We start from the raw sequence: 27,611 nt of genomic DNA, 5'->3' as shown, positions 1-27,611 counted from the left end.
CGGCCAGGTCAAGAAAACCAGAACTGAGTATGTGTGATCGTAGACGGCAGGAACCATCATGTGGACGGTTGTTTTTGAAAACAAAAGTGGTTTCACTATGGCCATCATACAATATCTGAAAATAAAGAAAGGTGAAGGGTCCACAAAACACTTTAACTGTGTTTTTAGAACAAAGAAAACCAACGGTTTTGAAAATGTCTGCTGTGGCATGACATGAGAGCAGCAACAAGCCATGGAATTAAATAACAGGATTAATAAACAACAAAAACGGTCTTCTAATTAAAAAAAAAAATCAGTTGGAGTTAGTTAGCAACTTAGCTGGTCATCTATTGGCTCACTTCACATCTCATTTCTCTTTGGGTGTCGTGTTTAAGGAAAGTAATTAAACAATTCAGAGGATTAAATCTAAAAAAAAAAACAGCTCAATTAAAATGAAGGGAAAAGGAGTTAACTGGCAGCAGAAAAGAGCTAGAATGAAAAGGTTTGGAGCTGAAGACCCGTGTAGAACCTTCATATGGATGGTTCTTTGGGGATGCATTGCTCTGAAGAAAAAAAAAAATCACATGGACATCTTTATTGGGATTAAAGGGGTTTGAAAATGAGTGAGTGACCTTTATTTTGAGCGCCAACTGACCAGATACCACTTTAGATGTGTGTAAATTAAGCCTAAATCTATTGCAAACTGTTTTAGCATTTAATCATTTTAATTTCAATGTTCAAAATTCGAACAGTCTTAACTGAAAAACCACATCATTTATACTTTGCCACAATGGATTAAAATTGTGTGCATACCACACTAACTTCATTCAAACAAACTTTAAAACGCTTGATATCAGTAGTTTGAATTTTTATATCAAATACTGTGATTGGACAGTAAAATTGCATTCCATTTAATGCAGCCTGAGAAAAATCATCAGCCCGATTAAGTTCACCTAAAATTGGCCTAGTTTGCATGGCATGACTGGAAAAACGCACTGTGGCTTTACCGTTGCTTCTCTGGTTTCCTGTTAAATCCCCATACTATACTTCATCAGACCTTAAATGAAGTGAGTACGTGTTTACTGTTGAGCACGTGTGCATTGTGTGTTTCGCATATTTTCATTGTTTTGTGACGGCAGGAGTCCCGCTGGCGAACTGATTATGCGATCCTATGTCGATTCTCAAGGAGTAGGCGAAGGATGTCCAGAAACCTTGGCTTCTTAGTACCGCGTAAACAAACTCCGAATAACAGATCTTAAAAGCTATGATCCATCTTCACTCAATCAAGCTGAATAACTTCATTTTACTAGCCCCTGTGGCAGACAGTATACAAGCTTCGCCGCGACCCTACTCAAGATGAAGCTTTTTTTGGAAGATGGATGGATGGATCTGAATAGATCAAAGAAACACGACCACGGAAACAAAATATAATCGAGTATATACGGACACGTGCATCTTAAAATAAATAGCATAAAATGTAGAAAAAAAATCATGATAAAATAAATGTATAAAAAGCAGAGGATAAGCGACCTCCGCGTAAATTGGCCGAAAACTTCAGGATGCACGTCTGTAAATGCGCTAACAATCGAGCACGTAGCCCCGAGGGGGCGGAGTAAAGTGGGACCATAGAACGAGAAAATGAGGGGCATTAGCAACTAGAAAGGCGCTGTAATCATGCCAACCCAAAACTAAACACACACCCCCGCCATCAAACCGAGAAACAGCAAGCACTGCGTAAGAGTCCCCTGGAGCTGCGGACTTACATGTGGGTTTCTGACAGACGGTTCGGAGCTAGGATACATCTTAGGCTCTCAATGGGCTAACGTCTCATTCAATTGTGCGGATGCCGGATCCTTCTCGGCTGCTATCAGAATGCTCAGATCCTTTAACAAAGTGTGAATGGCTTCTCTAGCTTGGCGCTCCGCCTCCAAGCTGCCAGCGGGGCAGACAACGCGCACCGCCCACAGAATACGCAGATCAAGAGCTAGCACGAATTAAATCAAATATACGTTCCATCACGCAAAGACATTTGTCTTCATTCATTATTTTAATTCGCTTGGGCACATCTGCAAAATATTCATTACTGCGAATTACTGTCCGCGTTGTCTGTATATAACGGGGCTGTAACTCTGCCATCCATAAAAAAAATGACCATAAATACTGTAAACCCATCTCTAAAGGATGACGAAAGCTTAAATGTAGTCTGTAAGGAGCAGTCACAAAAGGTGGCGCTACTGCGACAAGCACGGGCAGTTCTATGCTTTATTTCAGTGATAAATTAGTTATTCTTACACACTCAGTTTTACTAGTTGTTTCTCAAACAGTCACTGGAAAAATAAAGTACATCCTCCTTCAAATCTGTGATTTTAACAATTAGAGTCTAATAAACACAATCACATTTGTGTTTTCATCACTGACTTATATAAAAAGAAGTTTGGTGTTCTAGAGCTCTCTGGGTCGCGTTCACATCATGCCAAGAAGAAAGGACATCAGAGATGACCTCAGAGAAGCATTTGTTGCAACTGATATATTTGGAATGGGTTATAAGATCATTTCCAAACAATATGAAAATCACAATTTTAAACAGTGAAGGATTGTTTCCAAATCCAATATTGTCATCTTCTGATTCCAATTCTAAGTGTACAATGGAGATGTAAATTATACATATACTTATTAGTATATGTTATTATTTATGCTAAACTAAAAATTGGGGCTTGACACTATATGTAAATCCCAAAAATCATATTCATTGTTTTAATATCTAAATACTATGGGAGATGCTGGTATAATTTTACTTATGCATGGCGTGAAGCAGGATGGCCAAATTACGACTCACATGTACATTCAGCAGGAACACGAACTACATCAACACATGAAGGCGGATGAGAATTAAATTTATGAGAAAAAGCATAATGTGCCAAAATACACAGTATTTTTGCAGGTTTAATTAAACATGTGACCACAACATGCATTACATTTTGCAAACATTCTTAAGTTAGAGAGAGAGAGAGAGGTTAGGAACAAGCAGTGATACTGCGCACTGCCACACCCACCATATGACAAACCAACTCAGGATCCCAGATTAGGACCTGAGTGCCAGTCATGCATTGGGTGACACCTCAGCACCACACTAGTTCAGATGGAGTGGAACAGTGTGAGGTTTTTTTTACAGTGGCTGGAATGCCAATTCTGCCAGCAACATCCAGGTTTTTCCCTGCAGTTTGGAGGACTTACATGCAGGGCTGGATGTAGAATTACCAAAGCCTACGAAAAAACTTGTAGATCCATCCCACCTTAAATCACTTCGCACTTATCCACACATTTACAGGACAAAAGATGCTGACGGAGAAGCAGCAAACAGCAAGCAGCCTGCTATCACATTCCCCACCCCGCACAGTTTTCTCAGCTCAAGTCTGTTTACCTGCATGTCAGTTGCTTAGTGTTGTATAGAGTGAGAAGTCAAACAAAATGACACCTTTTATAAATACTATATTGTTATTTGGAACACTTGCATTTCAAGTGTGTTCCGTGCCTACAACGATCTATGTAAACACATCATTAAAACAGAAACGTTTTTTCATGTTTTAGTAATAATTGACAAAATGTAGACATGAAGTGTATAATGTGTGAAGCCTGAATTCCAAATATCAAATAAACACTTTCATAAAAGGTACAAATATAACAGAACAAGTGCGTTTTTATTCAAGAATATAACTGCAGAAAAAGAACCCGTGTTAGGGTGCGACATTGACACGCATTTGCTACAACTGCTTTGGTGGCGCAGTGGTATCAACTGTTGACTGGTAATCAAAACTTCACGGGTTCAATCTCAGATGAGCCTGTTTTGAGAAGTGAGCTGCTCTTATTTTTACTATTTTAGAATAAAAACATACATTTGATTCCAGTCTGTAACAGCCGGTGTAATTTATGATACTTGTAAATGTTGGCTTTGTTTTTTTTTTTTTTTTTATTCAGTTTTATTCTCTCAAACCAGGTTTCCATCCAAGGAGTTTTTGCGAAAAAATATTTAGCGCTTCAAATTTTAGCTGATGGAAATGCTAATTATCGATGAAATGTTGTACATGTCGACATATTTTTCCGTTTAACTTTAGCACATAAATTTATTATCGATACTTCAGATGTCGCAAAAACTACATTGGAAACACTTTTTGTCGGAAAAAAGGGCTTTAATGCAAATAAATGTGTCACATGATACATTTTCATCACGTGCAATTAAAATGAGAATAGCGGAGCGGTTCGCATGGTCTGATGAAGAGACTCTATTTCTCGATGAGCCAATGCAGTACCGGATAGGCTGGGTCTCCTGCTACTAAAAGGGGTACCTGAACTCCCTCCACATCAACTGTAGCCTGGGAGTGTCTCTCAGGATGTCTAAATAATACAAAAACCGCAAAGGTAATTTACTGTGCCAGTCAAAATATTGAATAAACCGCGTGTTTCATTATCTAAACATTTTCTTCTTATTATTAAATGGCAGATGTTTTAGCATATATGAGAAATTCTCTCATTAATATTAACTTTAGTTTTTTTTTGATTAAACGTTATTTTGTATTAATTCAACTTTCAGTTTTAATTAAAAACCTTAAGGGAAGCAGGTTACAGTACTAATTCAGTTGTTATTGCACTGAGAAGGGATGTTGAAAGGTAGGCTCACCTGTACAGATACAATGCTGCAACACAGCTGCATCATGGGCACTTCCAAGAGTGCCAACGCAAAATGTCTCGTATCATGCACCTGTCATCAACAAGGGCCTGGAGAACAATAGATGGCCATCGTTTGCGATTAATGTAATCGCGGTAGCCTTCTGTCGGGGAAGAATAGGCACATGCGTGCCATCCAGCGCACCGTAAATCTGTGGCACAAGATGCACCAAGGAATTGCGGTATGCAATTTCATTGGCCTCCGCTACAGTCGGAAGTCTGATATAACATCGCATTAATTTTTCTTTAATAGCGGTGCACACAGCATATACACATCGATGGACGGTAGTTTTACTAACCCCGAATGTTTCTCCAACTACTCTATATTTGGTGCAGGTTGCCAGTTTGTAAAGGGCAATGGCAATCCATTTTTGGGTTGGAACTGGTGGTCGGTGGCAACCTGTGATGGGCGCAACATCAGGACTGATGAATCCACACAACATCTCAAACGTCCGTCGTGTCATTCTAAAATGTTGCAGCCAGAGATTTTCTGTGAAGTGTCTCTCCACCACCTCCTCCCAGAAGGTCTTATTCCGTCGTCTCTCCCATACCCGTGGGTTTCGTCGCACTGGGGTACTTTCTTCGAGCTCTAGGGCTATCGGACAAGCAACTGCTTCATTCTGCTGTCGTCTTCGGATATTATGTACAATTCCAATTATTTGTAAAACAAATAACAGTAAGCTGGCAAATTTCAAAAAACTGTCTGAATAATCTCTCCATTTGTTTGTTTCTTTGTTTAGTGGAGGGGGTGTAACGTGGAAAACAAAAGGTAGATAATTTGCGACATACACAAAATTATGTATGGAAACGGCTCAAGGGCAGATTTTTTTTGCGATACAACAAAACTTATGCGACAGTTCGTTTTGGGGGGGATGACGTCATCACGCACACCATTTTATCGATAAAAAGCCAGTTGGATGGAAACAGGCTGGAGACAGCAAATTTCACACATTTTTTTTGCGTATATTCTGTTTGTCGATAACAAAACGTCGCAAGAAACTGGATGGAAACTTGGATTCAGTCGCGTTCACAATCCCAACCCCCCCAAACCCGCATTTGACACTGCTGTTTTCACATAAAGATGCGCTATAACAGAGGTCAACTCAGATCATGACGACTGTTCTACATCGGGGCAAGAATGCACTTTTGCCATTGCTGTACTTTGTATATGTACATGGGAAGCTCTGCACTCTATTTGTGACTTTACGCTGTAGGATGTAGTAAATAAATAAAGATAAAGAGGTAAATAACATTCGATATGGCTCTTATGTATGTAACATATAAATGTTAATGTTTTGGGCACATGCACACAAAGAGAATATCCACACTCAAACTCATCAAGACCTAAGAAACACTTTATTTTAAAATATTAAACAAAGTTGAATTCAATTGTTCTCCTGTTCACTAGCTAAGCTGAGTTAAGGTACACGCCCCGAAGCTGGCGAGTGAGTGTTTTGACAGCATTCATGTTTTAATTCAATAGTGTGAGATACACTAGAAAATGCATACAGACATACAAAATGCACTTGCAGGTAAATTAAATCTTTTTTTGTGATGTTTTAATGCAAAATGTGAGTTGTGGACACCAAAATTTTGTAAATGTTAAGGCAAAACAAGCTTATTCAGTTTGTTTGGGTTGAAATAAGCTATGAGAATAAACGTTAGAAAACATGAGTAGCTCTCGTCCATTTTCATTTTGTAAAAGTAGTTCTAGGGTGGAGACCCCTGGTCTAGAGGGTGGAACTCCTCATTCACTATGCTGCTGACTAAAACAATCTGTTACAACACAAGATAACTCTCTCAGTTGCCTTCCTAAATGTTCTCTCTTTCCCACACCACCACCTCCCTGCAAGGGTAAAAGAATCTCTTATTCAACCCTCAACTCCAAACTTATAGGGTTACTGGTAACTGTATACCCCTTTCTGGGGCTACTTCCTGTGCAATCCAGGAAATTACTTACAGGGTCAGAAACACTCCCAGAAAGTCTTGCAGCATTTTACCTAGTGTTCACACTGGTGACTGCATGTCTCTCCGCAGTCCTTACCCGCTATATTAAAATTTAAAATGGTAGAAACATTTATGATACATTCACATACTATGGGTCAGATGGGAAAAATTTGTTTCTGATTAAAACATTTCACTTGAACACACTTCAAACTGGCAACTCCTAATGGGACAACTGCCAGAACTAGACAATCTAGCACATAATGTTAACCTTTGACTTGTTTTGAAGAAGACTGAAAGAAGGTTCACATCCTGGGTCCTCCCTGTGTGGAGTTTGCATGTTCTCTCCTGGTGTCTATATGGGTTTTCTCCGTGTGCTCTCGTTCCACAGTCCAAAGACTTTAATGTTAGGAGAATTTGCAACACTAAATTGGCCCTAGTGAGTGTGACAGTGTGTGTGTGTTCACTCTGTAATGAACTGGCACCCTGTCCAGGATTTATTCCTGCATTGCCCCCAGTGCTAGCACCCTCTGCTTCCCTGGTCTGGATTATGCAGTTTAGAAAATGACAAGACATAAAGAAATAATAGTCAGTTCAGCCAGAGATAGAGATTTGGTAATCAAATTGTATTTGGAGTGATGCCATACATACTAAATGTGTTCAATTTGCTTTATATTTTCATGGAAAAAACACAACTAATCTTTTATTGTGTTTTGTGTGGAGAAGGGCTGCACGTGTTTTTTCAATTACATTTTTTAATTCACATTAATGTTTTAAAGCGATAGTCAAGCACAAAATTTTTTGTTAAATAAGAAATCGTACAGTTAAACAAACACCCTAATTTGATCAGCTAGTCATGTGTGGAATCAAAATATATTAATGTAAAAAAAACATGACAAATGGCACTTTTCTTATGAATAAGCTTGTTCTCAAGAAAACCTGTAACGTTTTAAGTCTGTTGTCTGGAATTAGTTTGGATATAAAAGATCAGATGTCATATAAACCAAATACAAAGCAATCTTTGCTAAAAGATAAGAATAGTTAAAAGTAGCAGCACATCCAATTTATTGCATCACTTAAAACAGAAACATGCAGCAGAAATTAACGAAAGTGAGAGAGCACAGGGTGAAGATAAAGCCCCTGCTTCAGCATGCAGCACACAAGGAATGCACCCTACTATATATTGCATCTAGTTAGTTAGCATGATTAGGAAGAGAATGTCTTGTCTGGGAGAAGTGGAAAATATGCTAGCAATGTCCATTGTGCCTTCATGCCCTGCAATGGTGGTTAGGCTACAACTGGAGAGAAGAATGACTTGGCTGCCTGTAATGAGTGGCTGGAGGGCTATTAGAGTACACTTACAGGAAATAACTCCCCTACAGCAGTGTTTCCCTGCCGCTGGTCCTCGGACTGCCAACTAGTCTGTGAGAATCAGGAAAGACATGCAACGCAGACACTCTCAACTGACGATTCACAAAAAGCAGGTAAGGCATGTTGCCAGTCCATGGTATTCTCTACTGATAATAAATCTAGAAGTTTGAAACCCCACCCTTCAATCAATCCAACATTAGTAAATGTAGATGCACAGGACCCCAATCCACCAACCCAATTCTTCAATCTAATGTTAGTATATGAAGCTGCTGAAAAATCCATAAAAGAATTTCTCAAAGTGCATTGCACAATTTAAAAGGTTGAAAACCACTTCTCTATGGACAAGTCATTCCAGAGAGCTGTAGTTGTAGAAGAGAAAAGAACCTGGCTAGTATGCTCTTCAAACTGAACAAGGTGTAAGGAAAACTGCAGAACTTAAGTTGGCTATAAGTGAAGTGAAAGGAATGTGGAGGCTGCAAAGGAGATAGAAGGCTGCAAATGTAAAAAGAAATTGCAAAAAAAAATGTACACACCAGTCTGCACAGAAAGAGGTTTTCTTATTTTTCACCTTTCCACATTGACAGTGTATGTGTTTTTGCATTTCTAAGAAGAATACAACTGTAATTTTCACATAAATATTCAAATAAATCATAAATCACCCATAAGTTTAAAAAAAAAACAGAAATGGCCGATGTTCCACAGGGGTCAGTGCTAGGGCCGCTGTTATTTTTAATACTGTATATATAAATGATTTAAATAGGAATATAAGTAACAAGCTGGTTAAGTTTGCAGATGATACCAAGATAGGTGGATTAGCAGATAATTTGGAATCCGTTATATCATTACAGAAGGACTTGGATAGCATACAGACTTGGGCAGATTTGTGGCAGATGAAATTTAATGTCAGTAAATGTAAAGTATTACACATAGGAAGTAAAAATATTAGGTTTGAATACGGAAAATCGAGAGTACACCTTATGAGAAGGATTTAGGAGTCATAGAGGACTCTAAACTGTCGACTTCCCGACAGTGTTCAGAAGCAATTAAGAAGGCTAACAGAATGTTAGGATATATAGCACGATGTGTGAAGTACACGTCCATGGAGGTTCTGCTCAACCTTTATAATGCACTGGTGAGGCCTCATCTTGAGTACTGTGTGCAGTTTTGGTCTCGAGGCTACAAAAAGAGCATAGCAGCGCTAGAAAAGGTCCAGAGAAGAGCGACTAGGCTGATTCCAGGGCTACAGGGGTTAAATTATGAGGGAAGATTAAAAGAGCTCAGCCTTTACGGTTTAAGCAAAAGAAGATTAAGAGGTGACATGATGGAAGTGTTTAAAATTATGAAGGGAATTAGTTCAGTGGATCGAGACTGTTATTTTAAAATGAGTTCATCAAGAACATGGGGACACAGTTGGAAACTTGTTTAGGGTAAATTTCACACAAACATTAGGAAGTTTTTCTTTACACAAATAACAATACACACTTGGAATAAGCTACCAAGTAGTGTGGTAGACAGTAAGACATTAGGGATTTGATGTTTTTTTGGAAGAAATAAGTGGATAGGACTGGCGAGCTTTGTTGGGCTGAATGGGCTGTTCTCGTTTAGAGTGTTCTAATGTTCTAAAACTGATGGGTTTTTTTCTGCCATATCACCGAGCTCTTCGAATATGTAAAAACAAATTAACACCAACCTCTTCTTTTTAACCAAAATCTTGACCAGAAATTCACATCAACAGAATGAAGATGAAAGGTAAGGTGTAAGTGGTAATTCTAAAAATTCCTTCAACATGCCAAAAAACCAGTTGTTTTTCCACACATCCCAGCAACCATAATGAATAGCAAGAAGCCATGTACAAGGCAACAAGCTTCTCTTTCACCACTTACTGTCCTGTGGGACACCTGCAACTTCTTAGCTAACTGCTCATAATGGGTAATAAGAAGCACATATCAGGAGGGCTCAAAACTCCCTGAAATCAGTCAATAGCATGTGAGTATGGTATATAGTTATCGGATATGACTGCTTAATCAGTCTGCCAAGTCACGTCATGATAAGCTGATCGAGTGTGTATTTCTGCCATCTATTCTACAGTCATGCACGATACTTGGGCATTTTTTTATTTTAATCCAGACACCATAACAGATCAGAGACAATGATGATAGAGTTCATTAAAAATAATGGACTTGTTTATACAGAGTTTGTTCCCCACGGAAAAGACTCGATTAGCAACATTAAACTGAAAGCAGAAAGGTTCAGGGGGAAAAAAAAAAAAAAGTCTGGAGATCTGGTGCACCCTGAACTGCGTTTTGAATCTGCACATAACGTGTTAACAGTCAAAAAAATTTTGACCAAAAACAATTTGGTTGTTGTTGTATAATACCCTTTTATTCACCATATTCCATCCCCTCTCTTTTTTTGCCAAAATTAAAATTTTGAATATTTAGAAGATGATTTGCTTCCATGGAATTGTTTTTTTTTTATTTTATTTTATTCTGGGAATGTTTGATTCCCCACTCCCACAGAAGAATCATCTGCTGCCACCAAAAGTAGTGGACAACAGTCCTTCTATTACAGGTTTTAGGTCTATTGTGTCATGCTGTAACATGAAGCAGAAGAACAGTGCCCTATTCTGGCAAGTCTTGACTTCACTTATGTTCTTTGTAATACATGTGCTGCCATTTGAAAATCAATTGAAGCTTATGCCAATTACTTTAAATCAGTGTTTGTTCTGAAGGAGTAATTTCTTTGGGGATGTTTCATTAACTCATGGGGCACACAACCCCTAACCCTGCCATTATTGTGGAGTCCTCTACATATCTCTTCAGAAGGCAGACAGCCCTTATTACTACTGCTATCAAATCTGTTATTGAAGAAGGTATATTGTACTGTATATAGCCAACCTAGAAACTACTTCCCCTTATTAGTGGTACCTCCACTGTTCTTACTTTGTGAATTTAATCCTTGTATGTGGCCTAAAAGGTGGACATGTGAGTAAATAATTTTTCACTACACTGACATGGCTCCTGAGTTCATTAGAACTGGCAGTATAGTGTAGTGGATAAGGCTTTGGACTTCAAATCCTGAGGCTGTGGGTTCAAACCCTGCTACTGATACTGTGTGACCATGAGCAAGTCACTTCGCCTGCCTGTGCATCAAATGTTAAAACAAAAAGAAATGTAACTAATTGTATCTCAAAGGTTATAAGTTGTGTTGGATAAAGGAGTCAGCCACATAAATAAATGTAAATGTACGGCAAGATCAATTAATAAACAAAATATTTTGATTTTAAAGCTTTAAGGAATCTTCTTTAAGAAACTCATGTTTCATACATATGCAAATTTGCACCACTACTATTATACTAATATCACAATAACCAAACATTTGCAAGCTGGTTATTAGATAGAGTACTTGAGTAACTGTATTTAGTTTACTGAACTGTAATGTGTGCAATATATTGAGGTGTCAGAATTAATTTTATAAAGTTATCAAGTTTTCAAGTGACATGGCTGGTTATGTGAGGAATGCAGTTACAATTACTCTATAAATGGCTTTCAACTTGCTGCAGTGACTTATACGCATTCTTTAACTCATTAGGATTAACTACAGTGACAAACTGGTATCTTGCATAAACTGCTAATTTTGCTTACTTAATTATTATATTCCTATGACTGAACTGCTCAATCTTAACATAACCAAAAACAACTACAATGCATAGTGATGACTGATCAGAATAATACTGGAATATTCGCTAAGCCCTTGCCATTCAGGATACACAGATAATGTATTGCTTTAAAAATCAAATAGTATTATCAAAGTCTTGAAGGGCCCTGCACTGCTACTTTTCTCTCTCTTACATTCTGGCAAACAGCTTAGGACCTGTGCTTCTTCGATCTCTAGATTCAGTATTAGCTTTTTATCTTCATACTTATTACTATTGGTAGTCTGTAGGTGAAACACAATTATCAGTGTCACATAAAAATAAGCTTGCATTTTTTTAATTTATAATTTTTTGCATGGAAGGTAATCTGTGACTCAAGACAAATTTCTATTATTTTAAAAAATGTTTTTCATAAATACATAATATACCTCCTTAAAAGCTTGTAGTCTAAATGTTTAACTAGAAAGGGCACTGTTACACTGGTGGTTGTTACAACCAAATTATTCACTGTGTTTTAACTTCAGCTTACCATTGGACATCAGTTTGTGGTCAACTTCAAATGTGAAACTCTACTGGAAAGAAAAAGAGAATGTTTAAGTAATGCAATGCTTTGAGCAGTTTGAACGCTTTTGTTAAAAATTACTTTCAAACCCTTTTGCACTTCATGATATTTTGTAAAATTATATTATTTGTTTTTCTTGAAAGCATTCTAACCTGAACAGACTGTAACAGCTGTAGAGTTTTCAGTTTTAGTCAATACTATTTTTGACCACAACAAAGCAGTGTTTAGTCTTATCTAAGTAATTTGGATAAAATATAATCTCTTAAGTGCATTAAATTATGAATTTCCCCTTGGGGATTAATAAAGTGTCTATCCATCTTTCTAAATTTTATTTTTGACATTTCAGGTTCAGGACTCATCAACATAATTAAATTGAATGATCTTACCATTGTAATATTTTCCATTTTTTCTTGTTGCTGTTGTTAATTATCACTCTTCATGTATAGTCATAGTTCATTTTCACTATAAATTTCCTAAAACTATAGTGCAATGTTAAGTATTTGACCTCATGCCTACCAACTATAAAAATACATTTTTGCTATACTGTAGTTCCCTTCCTTCAGAATGGACAGTAAGCTGTATGTAAAAGTGTACACACTTTGCAGTTTCAAAGCTATGAGACAGGCAAAAAGACTGATCCTTTCCCAGGAAAAAGGGTAGTAGAATGGCCGTGTGGTTATAGACCTTCATGCTACAAAGCATTCTAGAAGTCCTCATGTGGCACTAGGTGTATTGTTTATTTTTTGAAAGTGAACTTCTTATCACTGACCTATGAATTTCAGTAAAATACTCATTACAACATTTACTGGGATGAAGTCTGAGATCCTTGCAATGCCACAAAAGTTTGCCAGGTATCAACCCCAGAACTCATTCTGCCAAGGAAACTCTACTTTTTTTTTACACCTCTGATGATAAAATACTTCAAAAGTTATTCCAAGCATACGATTGTGTGATGTTTTCCCTTCCCCGTGACCTTTACAGCAGCCTTTCTGGTCAGTGAAAAATATTAGCTAATGAACTCTAACATTCTCTAATCTAGTGCTGGGTGGTATGACCAAAATTCTATATCACGGTATTTTTAAAAATTATACTGGTTTCACGATATTCAACGGTATTTTTTCCCCCCTGCATGATTGGATGTTAACCACATTTTCCAGTGCAATTACGGCGGTAGACTGGCTAAGAATAACCTATTCCACTGCCATAAGAATTGTACATTGCACAAAAAACATTTTAATATGCACACAAGTATTAATACAGGTTTGCATGGCCCCATAAAGTGATAGTTTTCAAGGGGGTGGCACTAATAAAGAGAAGGAATCACATTGCATGACAGTGAAAATATTGAACCTTTTTATTGAACAAATTTTGCAAACAACTTAAACTATAATTTTCACAACATATTTTCAACCATCCAAAGAGGCATTTAGACTTAGTAAAATATCCAGAGGTGTTTGTCAAAAGTTGTATTGCACTGAACATGTCTTAGAAAAGGAATAAACAGTAAATATTTTTGTAAATCAACTACACTTTCTGTTAATGTTAACAATCTCTCTCCACTGACATGTTAAACAACTTTACCATCATTAAACTGCATAATATTTAAACTAATAAATAATAACAATAAAATAAATAATAGTGCAACTTCCAGTAATAATACTATTACTTCAAGGCTTCAAGACCAGGTACATTACACACTATTCACCAAATAAAAATAAAGTAAAACAAGTGCAACTTGGTATTGACATCTTTACCAACTGAACCATCATTAAGGCAAATTGCATGGTGGGCTGGCTGCCTGGCTATCTTTGTGAGACAGGTACACAGGGGTGACTGTTGCAGTGAGACGCAGTATGGTTTGTACCTCGTGTCATCATAAGTGTTGGTCATCCCAGGCGAACATTGCCATGGGTGCATCAGCTACAGGAACATGCTCAGCACCACGATCAGCTGATGCCGGTACATCACTTTCATTTTCGACCTACATCTCCAGATCACTTGCATCAAAATCGGAGTCTGACAAATCAGAGTCTGATTCAGCGAAAATAAGAAAAAAGTCATTCATGGATTATTTTGCTTTGAGTATTCACTTTGGTATCTCTCCACATGCCATTTTAGAAGCTGTTTGCTCTTCGCTACACATGCACACGCAGGGAATCGAGGTCAAATCAACAAAGCTAACTTTCCTTCTAGCAAAAGCGTATCGAAAAGTGCTGTAACAACAAGATCCCTGATCTCTATCGAGCGCTAGCTAGGCTGAGACATCTCACAACATGGGAGTATCGCTCAACACACAGAAATGTTCGCTTGCCGCGCCAACTTGAAAATTTATATTTGACACAATTTTATATAAATTATCGTCTCGCTTTCGACATCATAAACTCTAAGTTGAACCATCGTAAGTAGGGGACTAGCTGTGCTGACTGATAATAGAGATAACAGAAAACGGATTATACATTCATTGTACATTTCTTATTACTATGGTATGTTTTTACTACCATTACTTAAAAGTAGTTTATTAATTTAATAAATATTACATACCTATGGCTGTGTGAAGCCTGCGTCCAAAGCACTAGTATTCCAAAGCATGTTTGCAGCTAAGGTGGTGCAGCAAATTGCTCGTGTTGCCGCCTCCGGCAACAACTTCAGCTCAACAGCATTTGCAGTAAATAGTTGTTTAGTTCACATCTGACCTTTTAAAACAAAAGTATCTCCAGACAACAGATTTGGCTCCTTTTTTCGGCAAGAGTTCTTCTGTGTCATCATGTTCAACTTTATCGTCTGCTACAGCTTCAGTTTCTTTTCACCGCTCAATACTTCCACTAACCCGCTGCGCCAATTTTCAAACATTGTTTAGGTAATTTATACTAGTGTTGCGGTATAAGAAAAATCCATATCATAACAAAAATAAACGGTTTTCGGTATGAACCGGTATAGCTCCCAGCACTACTCTAATCTATATAATCCAATTTAGGGTCATTTGAAAACCTGAGCCTACCCATTAAGTATTGGCCATAAGACAGGAATCGCTAGACCCACTCACATCCAAACTTACACTTTGCTAATTTAAAAAAATAATAACTTAACCTAAGGTTCACATTGTTGAGAACATAGGAGGAAAACCTGAGCGCACAAAGAAAACCTCAAACTGACTGGGAGAACATGCAGACTACACACAGACAATGACTGGACTGAAACAACTCAGCATGTCAAGTCCGAGTGGAATTAGTGCTAAGTGCTACAGTACCAAGCTGCTCATTAAAACTATTTACTCTTTATAAAGTTTTTTTTTTAAATGGTTATATTATGTTATAAACTTGTAAATCAAAAATAATTTCAAGTGATTTAACAAAATCTCTGTCACATTAAGAATCTAGAAAGTGTAAAACTGTTTGTGAACAAATCTGGTATCAGTTAATTAGTGCTCCAATCATTTAAAATTGGTTTTATTACTTTAAATACTAATTTCACCATCCAGGTTTAATCCATCAATGTAACACTTTTGGATGATAGGGCACCCTAAATTCAACAGAGTACAATTTATACCACTTTCTGTGAAAGCAACATGCAATTAAAATTGGCAACAAAAATCATAATCAATGTGCATCTTAAAATGCATTGACTGAAACCCTTTATTGGCTGTATATGTTTCATGCACAATTATATTTTACCATTTTATAAAAAAAAAGTGCATTATTTACTCTTGGGTATACATTTGTGACAATACACAAATTATCTTTCTCTGACTATGTAATTTGGATTTTAAAAAAACTCTGTCCTAATTTCTGACATAAAAATACGGTGGAACACCATCACCATCTTCATCAGCAGCATCTTCATAGCTACCTGTGTTTTCCAACATAATGAATGCTATGGGTGACCTGAGGAGAATCATTGGGTAGAGTGCTAAATACCTTGACTTCACATATCATTATTCACCCCAAGTATTTTCATTTCGGAGGTTACGTCCAAGTGATTCTTTTTTAGGTTATACATATGTGTAATGTTTACTTTTGAAAGCTAACAGTTCCTAGAAAATTATGGAGATCTATGAAATAATTAGCATTTGAGAAATATTAAAATTAATGTGTCAGGATTGTATCAATAAAATGTGAAAACTGCACAAGGGCTTCTTTCCTGGTGCAAGGTATTGTACTTATATGAGAAAATGATTACAGTGTTCAGCCTGATCATTTAAGAAAAGCACTAATACAACCAAACTAGTTTTGTTTTTCAAGATAATCTCCATAAACACTAATGCACTTTGTGTAACATTCATGATGCTTTAACAAGCGACACAAATAAAACATATTATCGTGTTTGTCAACCACCCATCTGTAGCTGATATGAGGTTTTTATCATTAGCATGGTGCACCCCTAGAGTGGAGATAAAGGTCGGGAGAAAAGGGTGGGTGTGGCATCTCCGTGAATTCCCAGTTTTTCTACAGTAACAGCTTTTGTAAACCTGCAGTGTGGGCAGGAGAATTGTTGTGAAGCGAAAATGAAGATTGCTTTTACCTGACTGACCGATTGCCAGAAAAGTCAAAGCAAAAAAGTTTAATATCAACTGGTTATGTAGGCTTTTTGAGTAATGTAATCAACATGGATTACCATAAATAATTTTCAAAATGATCTTGAAGGCATCTTGAATATTGGAAAAATATTGCACTTCCATTGTTTCAACTTTTGTTAGGACTCTGGGCCATAATGATCTATCCAAGTTACATCTCCAGTTACGAAAACATCCTGGTCTGTTCAAGACATATGCAACACCCACTGCCTTAGAAAGGCAAACAGCGTTTAAGAAAGACCTCAACCATCCTGCACATTCACTTTTCTCATTCCCTCCTACTGGCATTTTGTTGCATGCTATGTATACTTTTTTGTATGTGTATTTGCCGTTCTTGGTATTGTATGTATTATTGTCATTGTTCTAAGGAAACATGCGATAAAGAGTTTCATTCTTATATTTACACTCTTTATTATGTATACAAGACAATGACCTTAAACACTGACAATGTAAGAATGAATCTTTAAAGGCACGCTGAACTCAAGCAATAGAAATTTAATGATAACACAATACTTGGTTTTATTTTGAAATAAGAAACACTATTACCCACAAATGCTGGAACTAGTAAATTTATATCCATTGTTTACTTACTACACAAAGATAATCTTTGGACACTTACAAATTCAGCACCAAAACATTCCCTTGAGCCTTTCAAGTTCATATCATCTTTCATAAGTAATTATGGTACTGCTTTATGTGACACTAGCAGACCTGGCGCGCTTCGCTGCACGTTTAACCGGCTAGTTTCGGCAGCGGATCGTGGTTTTTCCAATCTAGACGTCCTGTCTTTTTCAGATTCTTTTAACCGCCTGGTTTCGGCAGCCAGTCGTCCTTTTCAAAATCTTGAAATCCTGTCTTCTTTAGATTCGTTTAACTGCCTGATTTTGGCAGCGAATCATTTTCTTTCTAACGTTGAAGTCGTTTGTTGTTGCACTGGTTTTGGCAGCCAAGCGATTTTTTTCCAACCTAGAAGACCTCTCTTGGGATCCGTTTAATGGCCTCGTTGATTGCATGTCTTTCAAGGTAGTTTCAATATCCATTTCTTGCACAGAGTTTTCTCCCCTTTTATAAGTGACTGTGTAAGTACCGCGTGTACTAAACAGTAAATTAGTAAAGGAGAAAGGACTAAACACTAAGGAAAAAGAACGGCAAGACCACGTCAGCTGCGGAGTTCAGCTCGGAGCGAAATGATCTGAAGTGAATGAAATGACGTGAATGGGAGGGGAGATGATCATGTGACTCCCCTACCCGGCTTAACTCTTCATCCCTCCACAAACACACAAACACAGTCTCTTGGATCCCAACTCTCCTTTATATATACAGATTAATGTGTTTTAACACTAGAATTACCAGAGCCTACGAAAAAACTCATAGATCCGGCCCACCTTAAATTCGTTCGCACCTCTCCGCCAGCATCCTTTGTCCTGTAAATGTGACAATAAAGACAAGCAGCAAGCAGCCGGCTATCCCACTCCCTCCCCCCCAAGCGCACCAACTTAGAACGTGCATTAACATCTCCCAGCTCATGCCTTGATTGATTATCTGGGAGTGAAGTCGAGTTTTAGAATGGAAATAATAGATGGTTATTTGGAACACATGCATTTCATGTGTGTTCCATTTCTACAATAATCTGTGTAAACACATTTTTAAAGCAAAAACGTTTTTCATATTTTAGTAGTAAATGATAAAATATAGGCATAAACTGTATAATGTATGAAGCCTGAAGTCCAAAGATCAAATAAACACTTTCACAAAAGGTTCAAGAAAAAGACAACAGCTTCCGTGGCGTAGCAGTAAAATTTGCTGACTTATAATCATGAGTCCCCGGTTTGATCCCGACTCACTCCTATATTTGCCGTTTTCAGTAGTGAGCTGCTCTTATTGTTAATATTATACAGTACACACATACACTTGGTTTGCATCTGTAACACACGGTGTACATTTATAGGACTTGTAAAAGTTACCTTTTTTTTCACTTTTATTCTCTCTAAATCACTATCACGATACATATTACCACACCCACCCAGGGATCTGACGCTGTTAGTTTTTATTTGAAACTGGGAATAACTGGAGATGTGAGTGGTGTTTTGAGACAATGGAACTGGACATTCTCTCATCTGGAGGGATAAAAGCTGACACACAGATGCTGGTGAATCTGCCCTCTTCGTATCTCATCGTCACTTGATTTTTTTTTTATTTAGTTTTATTGAGTGTTCCTGCTCACGCTAAATTAGTATTCACCTTATGGTCTATGATGTCAACAGTTATTACAAGTCAGCAAATCTTACCACTACACCACGGAAGCTATTGTCTTTTCCTTGAACCTTATACTTCAGGCTTCATACATTATACAGTTTATGCCTACATTTTGTCATTTTCTACTAAAATATGAATAACGTTTCCGTTTTAAAAATGTGTTTACACAGATTATTGTAGAAACGGAACACACATGAAATATGTGTGTTCCAAATAAGGATCTATTATTTCCACTCTAAAACTCCACTTCACTCCCAGATAATCAATCAAGGCATGAGCTGGGACATGTTCATGCCTGTTCTATGTCGATGGGGATGAAATAGCCGGCTGCTTCCTGCTTGTCTTTATCAGCACATTTACAGGACAAAGGACGCTGGCGGAGAGGTGCAAACGAATTTAACATGGGCCGGATCTACAAGTTTTTTCGTAGGCTCTAGTAATTCTAGTGTTAATCAGTTCCCACCCCCATTCCAGATATTGAACATCCAAATATTTTATTTACATCATATGCATCATCTCAAAAACTGTGTCTCATTTTTTCTAACAAACTGAAAAGTTCTCACATGGCTCTGCTTTGTGAGTGATCAGGCGATTTCAGCTATCATTTCAGCAAACACTGCAGATAAGCTTTATTTGCCTTCCTTATCAAAGCAGAGGGCTTAATCAGTTACTAATATTACCTTTAAGCTTTTTTCTTTTTAACCTTATCTCAATTAGTTTTTATCTTATATTTTTGAGATTTTGATTTTAAAACCTAAACAATTTAGGCAAAAATCATACTGCCATGTTAAATTTAGCACTGTCAAAAAATGACTTCAATCACAGCTTTTTTCAGTTTTTATTCTATGCCATTTTTCATTCTTAATGCATTGCCACTGCACTATACCTAGTGCAGTACACAGTTTAAAATATATACAGCATTAACTACAACCACAAATCGTGTTACAGCTTTGTTTACATTATCAGCAATACAAAATTTGTAATACATTACTCGGACTTCGTAACAAACAACCTTCAACTCAGTATTAATGATAAATCAGCAGAGGGCCTGGTCCATTTATCCAAGTTAATTTTACTTCTCAGATAAACATGGGCAGCGCTGTGGTGGTGCTGCTGCCCTGCAGTAATGAGACCAGGGTTCGAGTGTCGAGTTCTCCCCGCGTGGATTTTACATGTTCTCCGCATGTTTGTGTGGGTTTCCTTCCACAGTCCAAAGACATGCTGGATAGGTGAATTAGAGATTGTAAATTGGCCCTAGTGTGTGCTTGGTGTTTGTGGCTGTGTTTGTTCGGCGATGAACTGGTACCCAGTCCAGGGTTTGTTCCCAGCCTTGCACTCTGTGCTATCTGGTATAGGCTCCAGCAGACTCCCATGACCCTGTTCAGGACTAAGCAGGTTAGAAAATGACTGACTACCTACCTTTTTATTGGCTAGGGTAGAGATAAACAAAAATATGTCATAGCAATTGAGATAACTGTGAAGGTTTTCGTCTTCTGTCAGAATTTTACAGTTGTGAATTATATGGCAGAGATTTGCAATATTTCTGTTTACTCAAACAGCATTCATGCTAGACACAGAAAAATTGTCTTCTAATATATCAGCTTGGTAACCTTTTGTATTGACACTTACAGCATTTATTGCTTTAAATGGCTCAACGCAAGGACTGATCATGATTGCCTTGATGTAACAATTTCTCTGCCGATTCACTGATACAAATAATTAGACTGAGACTTTCTAGTTTTTTGGAGCTTTTCATTAGATTTTAGAAGACTGAAGCCATGTAGAAGTTTGCACTGTGGTGATAAATACAGCACATGACCATGACTGTAGCCAGTATTCATGCATACACATATATTGTTTTACAAAATGAGGTAAAGGCAGAAGACTGGAAGACAGCTCAAATTAAGAAGTTAATTTTGGTGAGCAGTGTCTGCAGATAGAAAGGTAATACTGATCAGTCTTAAAATCCATCCATCATCCAACCTGCTACATCCTAACTACAGGGTCACGGGGGTCTGCTGGAGCCAATCCCAGCCAACACAGGATGCAAGGCAGGAAACAAACCCCGGGCAGGGCGCCAGCCCACCGCAGGGTGCACACACATGCACACACTAGGGACAATTTAGAATCACCAATGCACCTAACCTGCATGTCTTTGGACTGTGGAAGGAAACCCACGCAGACATGGGGAGAACATGCAAACTCCATGCAGGAAGGACCCGGGAAGCGAACCCGGGTGTCCTAACTGCGAGACAGCAGCACTATCACTGCGCCACCGTGCCGCCCTCAGTCTTAAAATGAAGAGTTTAAATTTTATTTGAGGTAAATTTACAGAATAAGTTAGTTATTGTTTCAACTATCAACTATCTTAAGACTCATTTTCACCAGGTAGCTAGTTCTGGGAACATAAGACAATTTCATAATATGCAGGATTCAGACAGGCTAGCACATTAATTTGTCTGAAATTAAATTAATATAAAATTAATTAATTAATCATAAAACAAGAAGTACAGATAACAAGCACAACCTGGAATTCTAATAACATGACCCCAGCTCCCAAATTACTACACTTGTTTCCAGTTAAGTTTAGAGCCAATTTTAAAACCCACCTTTAAACAAAACTAAATGATACAGCCCATTTCCAATGTATGATGTTATTAATGCCAAATCACGTGATGAATGTCTCCTTAAATACTCAGGACATGTAAAATGACTACTGAAGGCAGGGTCTTTAGCTACAGGGTCACAATCTCTGAAATTATCTGCAAACCAATACTAAAAATACAGCAGTGCTCTTGTTTAAATCAAAGCTGAAGACTCATTGCTTTAGCATAGCAAGCTCTTGTTACACAGTGGGGGAAATAATTATTTGATCCTCTGCTGAATTTGTAAGTTTGCTCTCTAATTTTATGGTAGTTTCATTTTAATGGAGAGATACAAAAATCCAGAAAATACACATTACATAAAAGTTATAAACTGATTTGCATGTCATTGAGTGAAATAAGTATTTGATCCCCTACATCCCAGCCACAATTCTGGCTCTCACAGATTGGCTGTGTGCCCATGAGGCACACAGATTACAATCAATCTATCAATCAATTACAGATATTCCTAATCTCAACACATTACAGTATGTGTATAAAGCACACCTGTCCACAGAATCAATTTCTTCCATTTTAACCTCTCCACACCATGGGCAAGACCAAAGAGCTGTCAACGGACGTCAGGGACAAGACCTGCACAAGGCTGGAATAGGCTACAAGACCATCAGCAAGAAGCTTGGTGAGAAGGTGACAGCTGTTGGTGTAATTATTTGGAAAGAAATATAAAATGACCACCAATCACCCTTGATCTTGAGCTCCATGCAACTTTTGGTTGATATTCTGTCTCACTCCATTAAAATTAAACTACCATAAAAGTAGAGACTGTTCATTTCTTTGTAAGTGAGCAAACTTACAAATTCAGCAGGGATTCAGAGGAATATATCACCAACTATTTTTTTTTTTTTAACTCTGTGTCCTAAACTGGAACTTGGCAGCACAGCCATTTTGATCAGGCTAATCTTCCTAGCATTTGACCAGGACCTTAAAGTGGACATTCTCGTAGAGCCAACATCAGAGGTTAGTTGCATTTTTTTTTTAGCTTTGTTCACGTTTCCTTTAATCAAACTGCACTATAGGGGGGCTTAAGAGGGTCTGGAAGACCAGATGGCCAGGAGCATGTAGAACTCTGGTAGACTAGAATTTTGTGGGGTTTTTTCCTTCTCAGATGCTGGTTGGAATTGGCCAAATCTAATCATAATTCAGATTATATACTTAGGTGTATGAAGACTCCATCTTACAATAAAAACCAAAACAAATACACATTTAAATATTTTAGATAAATACCAAACACAGACTAATAAAAGACTAGACAATATACAGTGGAACCTTGGTTCACGAACGTCTCGGTACACGTACAACTCGGTTCATGACCAAAAAGTTCGCCAAACTTTTGCCTCTGTTCACAACCACACACTCGGTATACGAACAAACCAGTTTCCCTTTCAGGTTTGTGCGCGCCGATGATTTCCGCACGTGTTGCATTGTTCTCGGTCAGATCTGCCTGCACGTGCGTGCCTGCCTGCTGGTTCATACGCGCCGATTACTGTATTTAAGCACGTGTTGAGCCTCTCCCTCTTCATTGTTCTGAGTCAGACGTGCGTGCTTTACCTGTGATCTCTTTGTGCTCTACAGTATTTTGTGTGCTTTTGCAAGTAACCATGGCTTCTAAGCAAGTGAAGAGTGTTCAAATGTTCCTCTCTGTTCTGAGAGAGAGAGAGCGCGAGCGCGTGCTGCTGAGAGATAGGGGGAGGGGCGGCTGCTGAGAGAGAGAGAGAGAGAGAGAGAGAGAGATAGCGTGAGCCTGCTCGTGCAGCTGAGAAAGGAGCATGTCAGTGTTTTGTGTCAGTGTTATTCAATGTTTTTACATTTAGTTTACCATTATACTGTACATTGTATGGTGTAATTAACTATATTTGTGCTTAATCTTTAAAAAAAATATTTACATACAGTTGGTACGGTCTGGAATGGATTAATTGTATTTACATACAATCCTATGGGGGCAAATTGCTTCGGTTCACGACCAACTAGGTTTGCAACCAGAGTTTTGGAACGAATTATGGTCGTGAACCGAGGTTCCACTTGTATCATACTGTAAATATTAAAGACTAAACTGAAAGTATTAAACAGAAGAAAATCAGTTCACAGAAGAACAAAGAATTTTAAATTATCTGTGGTATAATTAAGAAGTGGCTTGCAACAGTAAGGTCATAAAAAAATATGATTAACCCAAAATGCCTGAATTTTAGTTTACCTGAATCTTTTTAAACTTTGGGTGTTACCTTTGACTCAGAGAACCTTTCACTATACTGCGTTTATCTACATGTGCTTTCTCCAGCTCCACCGAAGGCAGTTTCATAACACGCAGGATCTTGAAAAGCTAGTTTATTAATTTGCCTCAGGTAATCAACTATTACCTACAGTTAATAAAAAGCACAACAGCAAGGATCAAAATCAGAGCTAAGAAACATGCAAATATAATTAAGATATCTTAAGTCATTTCAATGGCTTCTAATTAAGTTTAGAGTCTGTGTTAAAAGGATGATAACACACCACGCTGCCATTAAGAAAATTCATTTTTCAGCATGATGCCAAAGATGCCACAGTCTCTTGAATAATGTGGTAGGTCGACTTCCCACACTTCTTTCACTTTTTAAAGCTGCAGAGGTGTCTTGGCTGGCCACGGGTCCTCCCGTGGCTTACCTGACTCCTGTAACAGGCCTACATGATGCTTTAATCTTTCTGCTGACTTGATTATTGTAATTGGATTGAAAATGAATTTGCATTTTCACTTGTGTTATATGTCACTGTCTGTAATGGAAATACTGAATCTAGAGAATAATGAATTAGCTTCAGCAATTCAGTTCTGAAAAAAACATCTGCGGAGATTATTTTATAAACAATAGTTTCGATTATGAAATTTGGGCTCTACTTAAAAAATAACCTGGCTTCTTAATTTTGTATTGTGCATTAAAAACAGTGTATTAGGATAGTAGCTAATATATATATATGTATTTTTTTTTTAAACAAATGTACGTTAAAAAAGCACCATTGTCAAGACTGCAGCAAAAGTACATGAGAGGAAATATCACGCAGGAGGGGACCTCACATATTTCTGTAGTTCTCTGGGGGACCTTGGAGGAATAAAGGTTGAGAACCACTGCACTACTGGATGTCTACTCCTTGTGGGTGCTACCTCCACTCTTAACAATAATGGTTCTTTAATGGGAATTGGGTTGTGTGGTTCGTCATAGAACCATTGCTTGCCAAAGTACAATTTTATTCTGGGAATGGTTCTCAGCATAACAAATTCATTCTAGATGCTTTGAAAAAGAAGAAGAAAAAAATTAATCTTTAATGTATGGTAGGTTACCTAGCAGGACACTAATAAATTAAGAAAACACAGACTTAGCCTGTGTTATTGTAATCAAGAGTTCTTTTCAAATTATGACTTATAGGTATTTCACAAATCTGCTACCATCTGGTCATGGTTATTTACTGTATAGAGCAGGGGTGGCAAACTCCAGGCCTGGAAGGTGGGAAGTGGCTGCAGGTTTTCATTCCAACCCTTTTCCTAATCAGTGACCAGTTTTCACTGCTAATTCACTTTTCCCCCATCACTTTAATTGCACTCTTAGAAGAGTTCAGCCCTCTGAATTGATTCCTTTCTTCATTAAATGACAGCCAAGCAGAAGTGAGATGTGAAACGAGCTAACAGATGACCAGCTAAACTGGGGCTTCAAATTCTAACCAATTTCACTCCAATCACTTTCTTAATGAGAAGCCAATTCTTGCTGCTAATTAAACCCATTATTTAATTCCATGGCTTGTTGCTGCTCTCATTCTGCCACAGCACACATTTTGAAAACTGTTGTTTTTTTGTTCTTTCTAAGAGCACCGTGAAAATGTTTTGGTGACCTGAGAGATCAACCTTAACAAGACCATCACCTCTCTTTAATTTCAGATATTGTGTAATGGGCACAGGGGAGCTGGTCATGTGGTGGCTTGTTTTGTGTCTCATTATTGTTTGGCTGCTAATTAAAGAAACAGAAACAACCATGGGGCCATATGAGTCAAGTTAATTAAAAGAAGTAATCAGCAGCAAAAACTGGTCACTAATTAAGAAGATGGTAAGAATGAAAACCTGCAGCCACTGGTATACAGGGTCTTTTGTGAACCAAAAATGGCTCCCCTACTGAAGAACTGCTAAGGCATCTTTTAAAAATAAAGTGTCTTTGGGTTAACTTAGCATTGGCAAATTTAAGTTTTCTTTCCTTTTCATGACAGATCCATCTCTGTTTGGTTAGTCCTTTTCTCTCTCACTACATTTGAACTGTCTTGCTCAGGAAAGTGTGCTGGGCTATTATGAGGAGGTGACTGTGTCTAATTGGTTTCAAATATTCAATGAAAAACTTACCACACAAAAAATATTCAATACAGTAAATAAAAACAGAGAACTATATTTTACCAATTAAATCAATTGTGCCTAAATAAAAAGTGTACATATAGAATCATTCCGTTTTTTCGGTATTGGTGGCGCAAGTAAAGGCAAAATACATTTTAGAAAAAGCTGTTTGATATGAATGAAACTAAAGCAGTATTTACACAGAATAAATTTTGACAATGTATATGTTCCAAAAACAACACCTGATAGAGCTACAGCACACTGTATTAATACTTCTGTAGTACCTTGTCAATGCAAACGGACGCCAAAATTCCACATCAGCACTTGCATTAATTCACAATAAGTTAAAATAAATCAAATCCAGCAATGGCACGCACATTCATAAGCACCAAATCAGGGGTTTGGTGAAGTTTCATTCAGGAGCTCCTACAGAAAATAAGAATCAAGGACAGTTCTTACTGTACGATCCTAACGTATCAAAACCCTCCTTTGCCAAGTCCCTAAACCGGTCGATCATTAGGGAAAAGTGAACTCGCTCCATTTAAGTGATACTTAATTTTAATATACGTCCTCAATGAGCCACCTGAAATGATGGTGTCGCAACACAACACAATGCCACGTATCACACTTTCACGCAGACGAGCAAATAATATACGGTGAACACAAGCACAGGTAAAGTTATGTGTCTGTCAGCATCTTAACACGAAGTCTTGATACGATTTGCAGTCTTATCTTACTGGAACATCCAAGTAAACGCTTAAAAAAAACAGAAACACTTAAATACATGCATAAAAAAATCCTCTATTTGCAATGATGGATTACCAGAAAACCGTGATCAGATGTGCCGCGGTGCCGCTGTTGCTATTTATTGCGGGCTGCGCTTCCTCCAAAAACTAAAGTAACACGCCTACACCAGAACGACGATGTTACAGTAGCTTCGGACCGTCCAGAAACAAAAACTCGTCAAATGTCAAAGTTCCTGGCTGCTCCTTCAGACCGCTTTAACGATATGTGTCAACTTTACCTAACAGGCATTTAAACTGTGCGCAGAATGTTAAACCTTTAAAACGTGGATTAATGTATATGTCAGTTAACACAGCGGAGTTCTGTGCAGAAATAGGAGATTGTGTTTCTTACTAAGGACAAGCTGTCGCTTAATGTTATAGGTCAGTGATGACACCTGATTGCACTATGGATTGGAATTAGGGTTTGGGAAGGGTAATCTGACTCAAATCCAATAAAAAGACCTGCAATCTAATTTGCATATTCACCAAAACTAGTGAATCGCGGAGCTACGGAGATCTGCTGCTGGACCCATCTCCGCGATTCTGCGCAAAACTGCGCTGGATGGAATGCCCATCAAAGTAAATTAAAATTAATTTACAATGTGGAATAAAGCATTATGGATTTTTGATATTTTTTAACATAAACAATGTGTATCAGAGCAAACTTTCATTACTTTATATATCTTGACAGTTGTATTCCACCTAAACCTTAAATGAAGTTCAAATCTACATTGAACAATTTAGTTGTTGATTAAAGACAGG

The 27,611-nt window shown here is 37.7% G+C and overlaps 1 protein-coding gene across 5 annotated transcripts in view; it reads right to left on the bottom strand.

Annotated features, from left to right (window-relative positions):
* Positions 1 to 27,067, bottom strand: part of gne (glucosamine (UDP-N-acetyl)-2-epimerase/N-acetylmannosamine kinase) — a 95,148-nt gene extending 68,081 nt beyond the window's left edge. Inside the window, exons 1-2 of one of the 5 annotated variants that reach the window (XM_039758266.1) lie at positions 26,887 to 27,067; positions 12,201 to 12,243 (exon numbers count right to left, since the gene is read on the bottom strand). In XM_039758266.1, coding sequence (XP_039614200.1) covers positions 12,201 to 12,203 — 3 coding nt within the window. In that variant the 5' untranslated portion in view covers positions 12,204 to 12,243; positions 26,887 to 27,067. Of the gene's footprint in view, positions 1 to 1,742; positions 1,916 to 12,200; positions 12,244 to 26,886 lie in introns of those variants that run through there. The other 4 variants (XM_039758267.1, XM_039758268.1, XM_039758269.1 and 1 more) reach the window with 4 other exon arrangements.
* Positions 27,068 to 27,611: the final 544 nt, after the last annotated feature.

The sequence above is a fragment of the Polypterus senegalus genome, chromosome 7 (assembly GCF_016835505.1).
Source record: "Polypterus senegalus isolate Bchr_013 chromosome 7, ASM1683550v1, whole genome shotgun sequence".
Classification (NCBI taxonomy): domain Eukaryota; kingdom Metazoa; phylum Chordata; class Cladistia; order Polypteriformes; family Polypteridae; genus Polypterus; species Polypterus senegalus.
The sequence above is the reverse complement of the archived record's forward strand: the minus strand, read 5'-3'. Positions and strand labels throughout refer to the sequence as shown.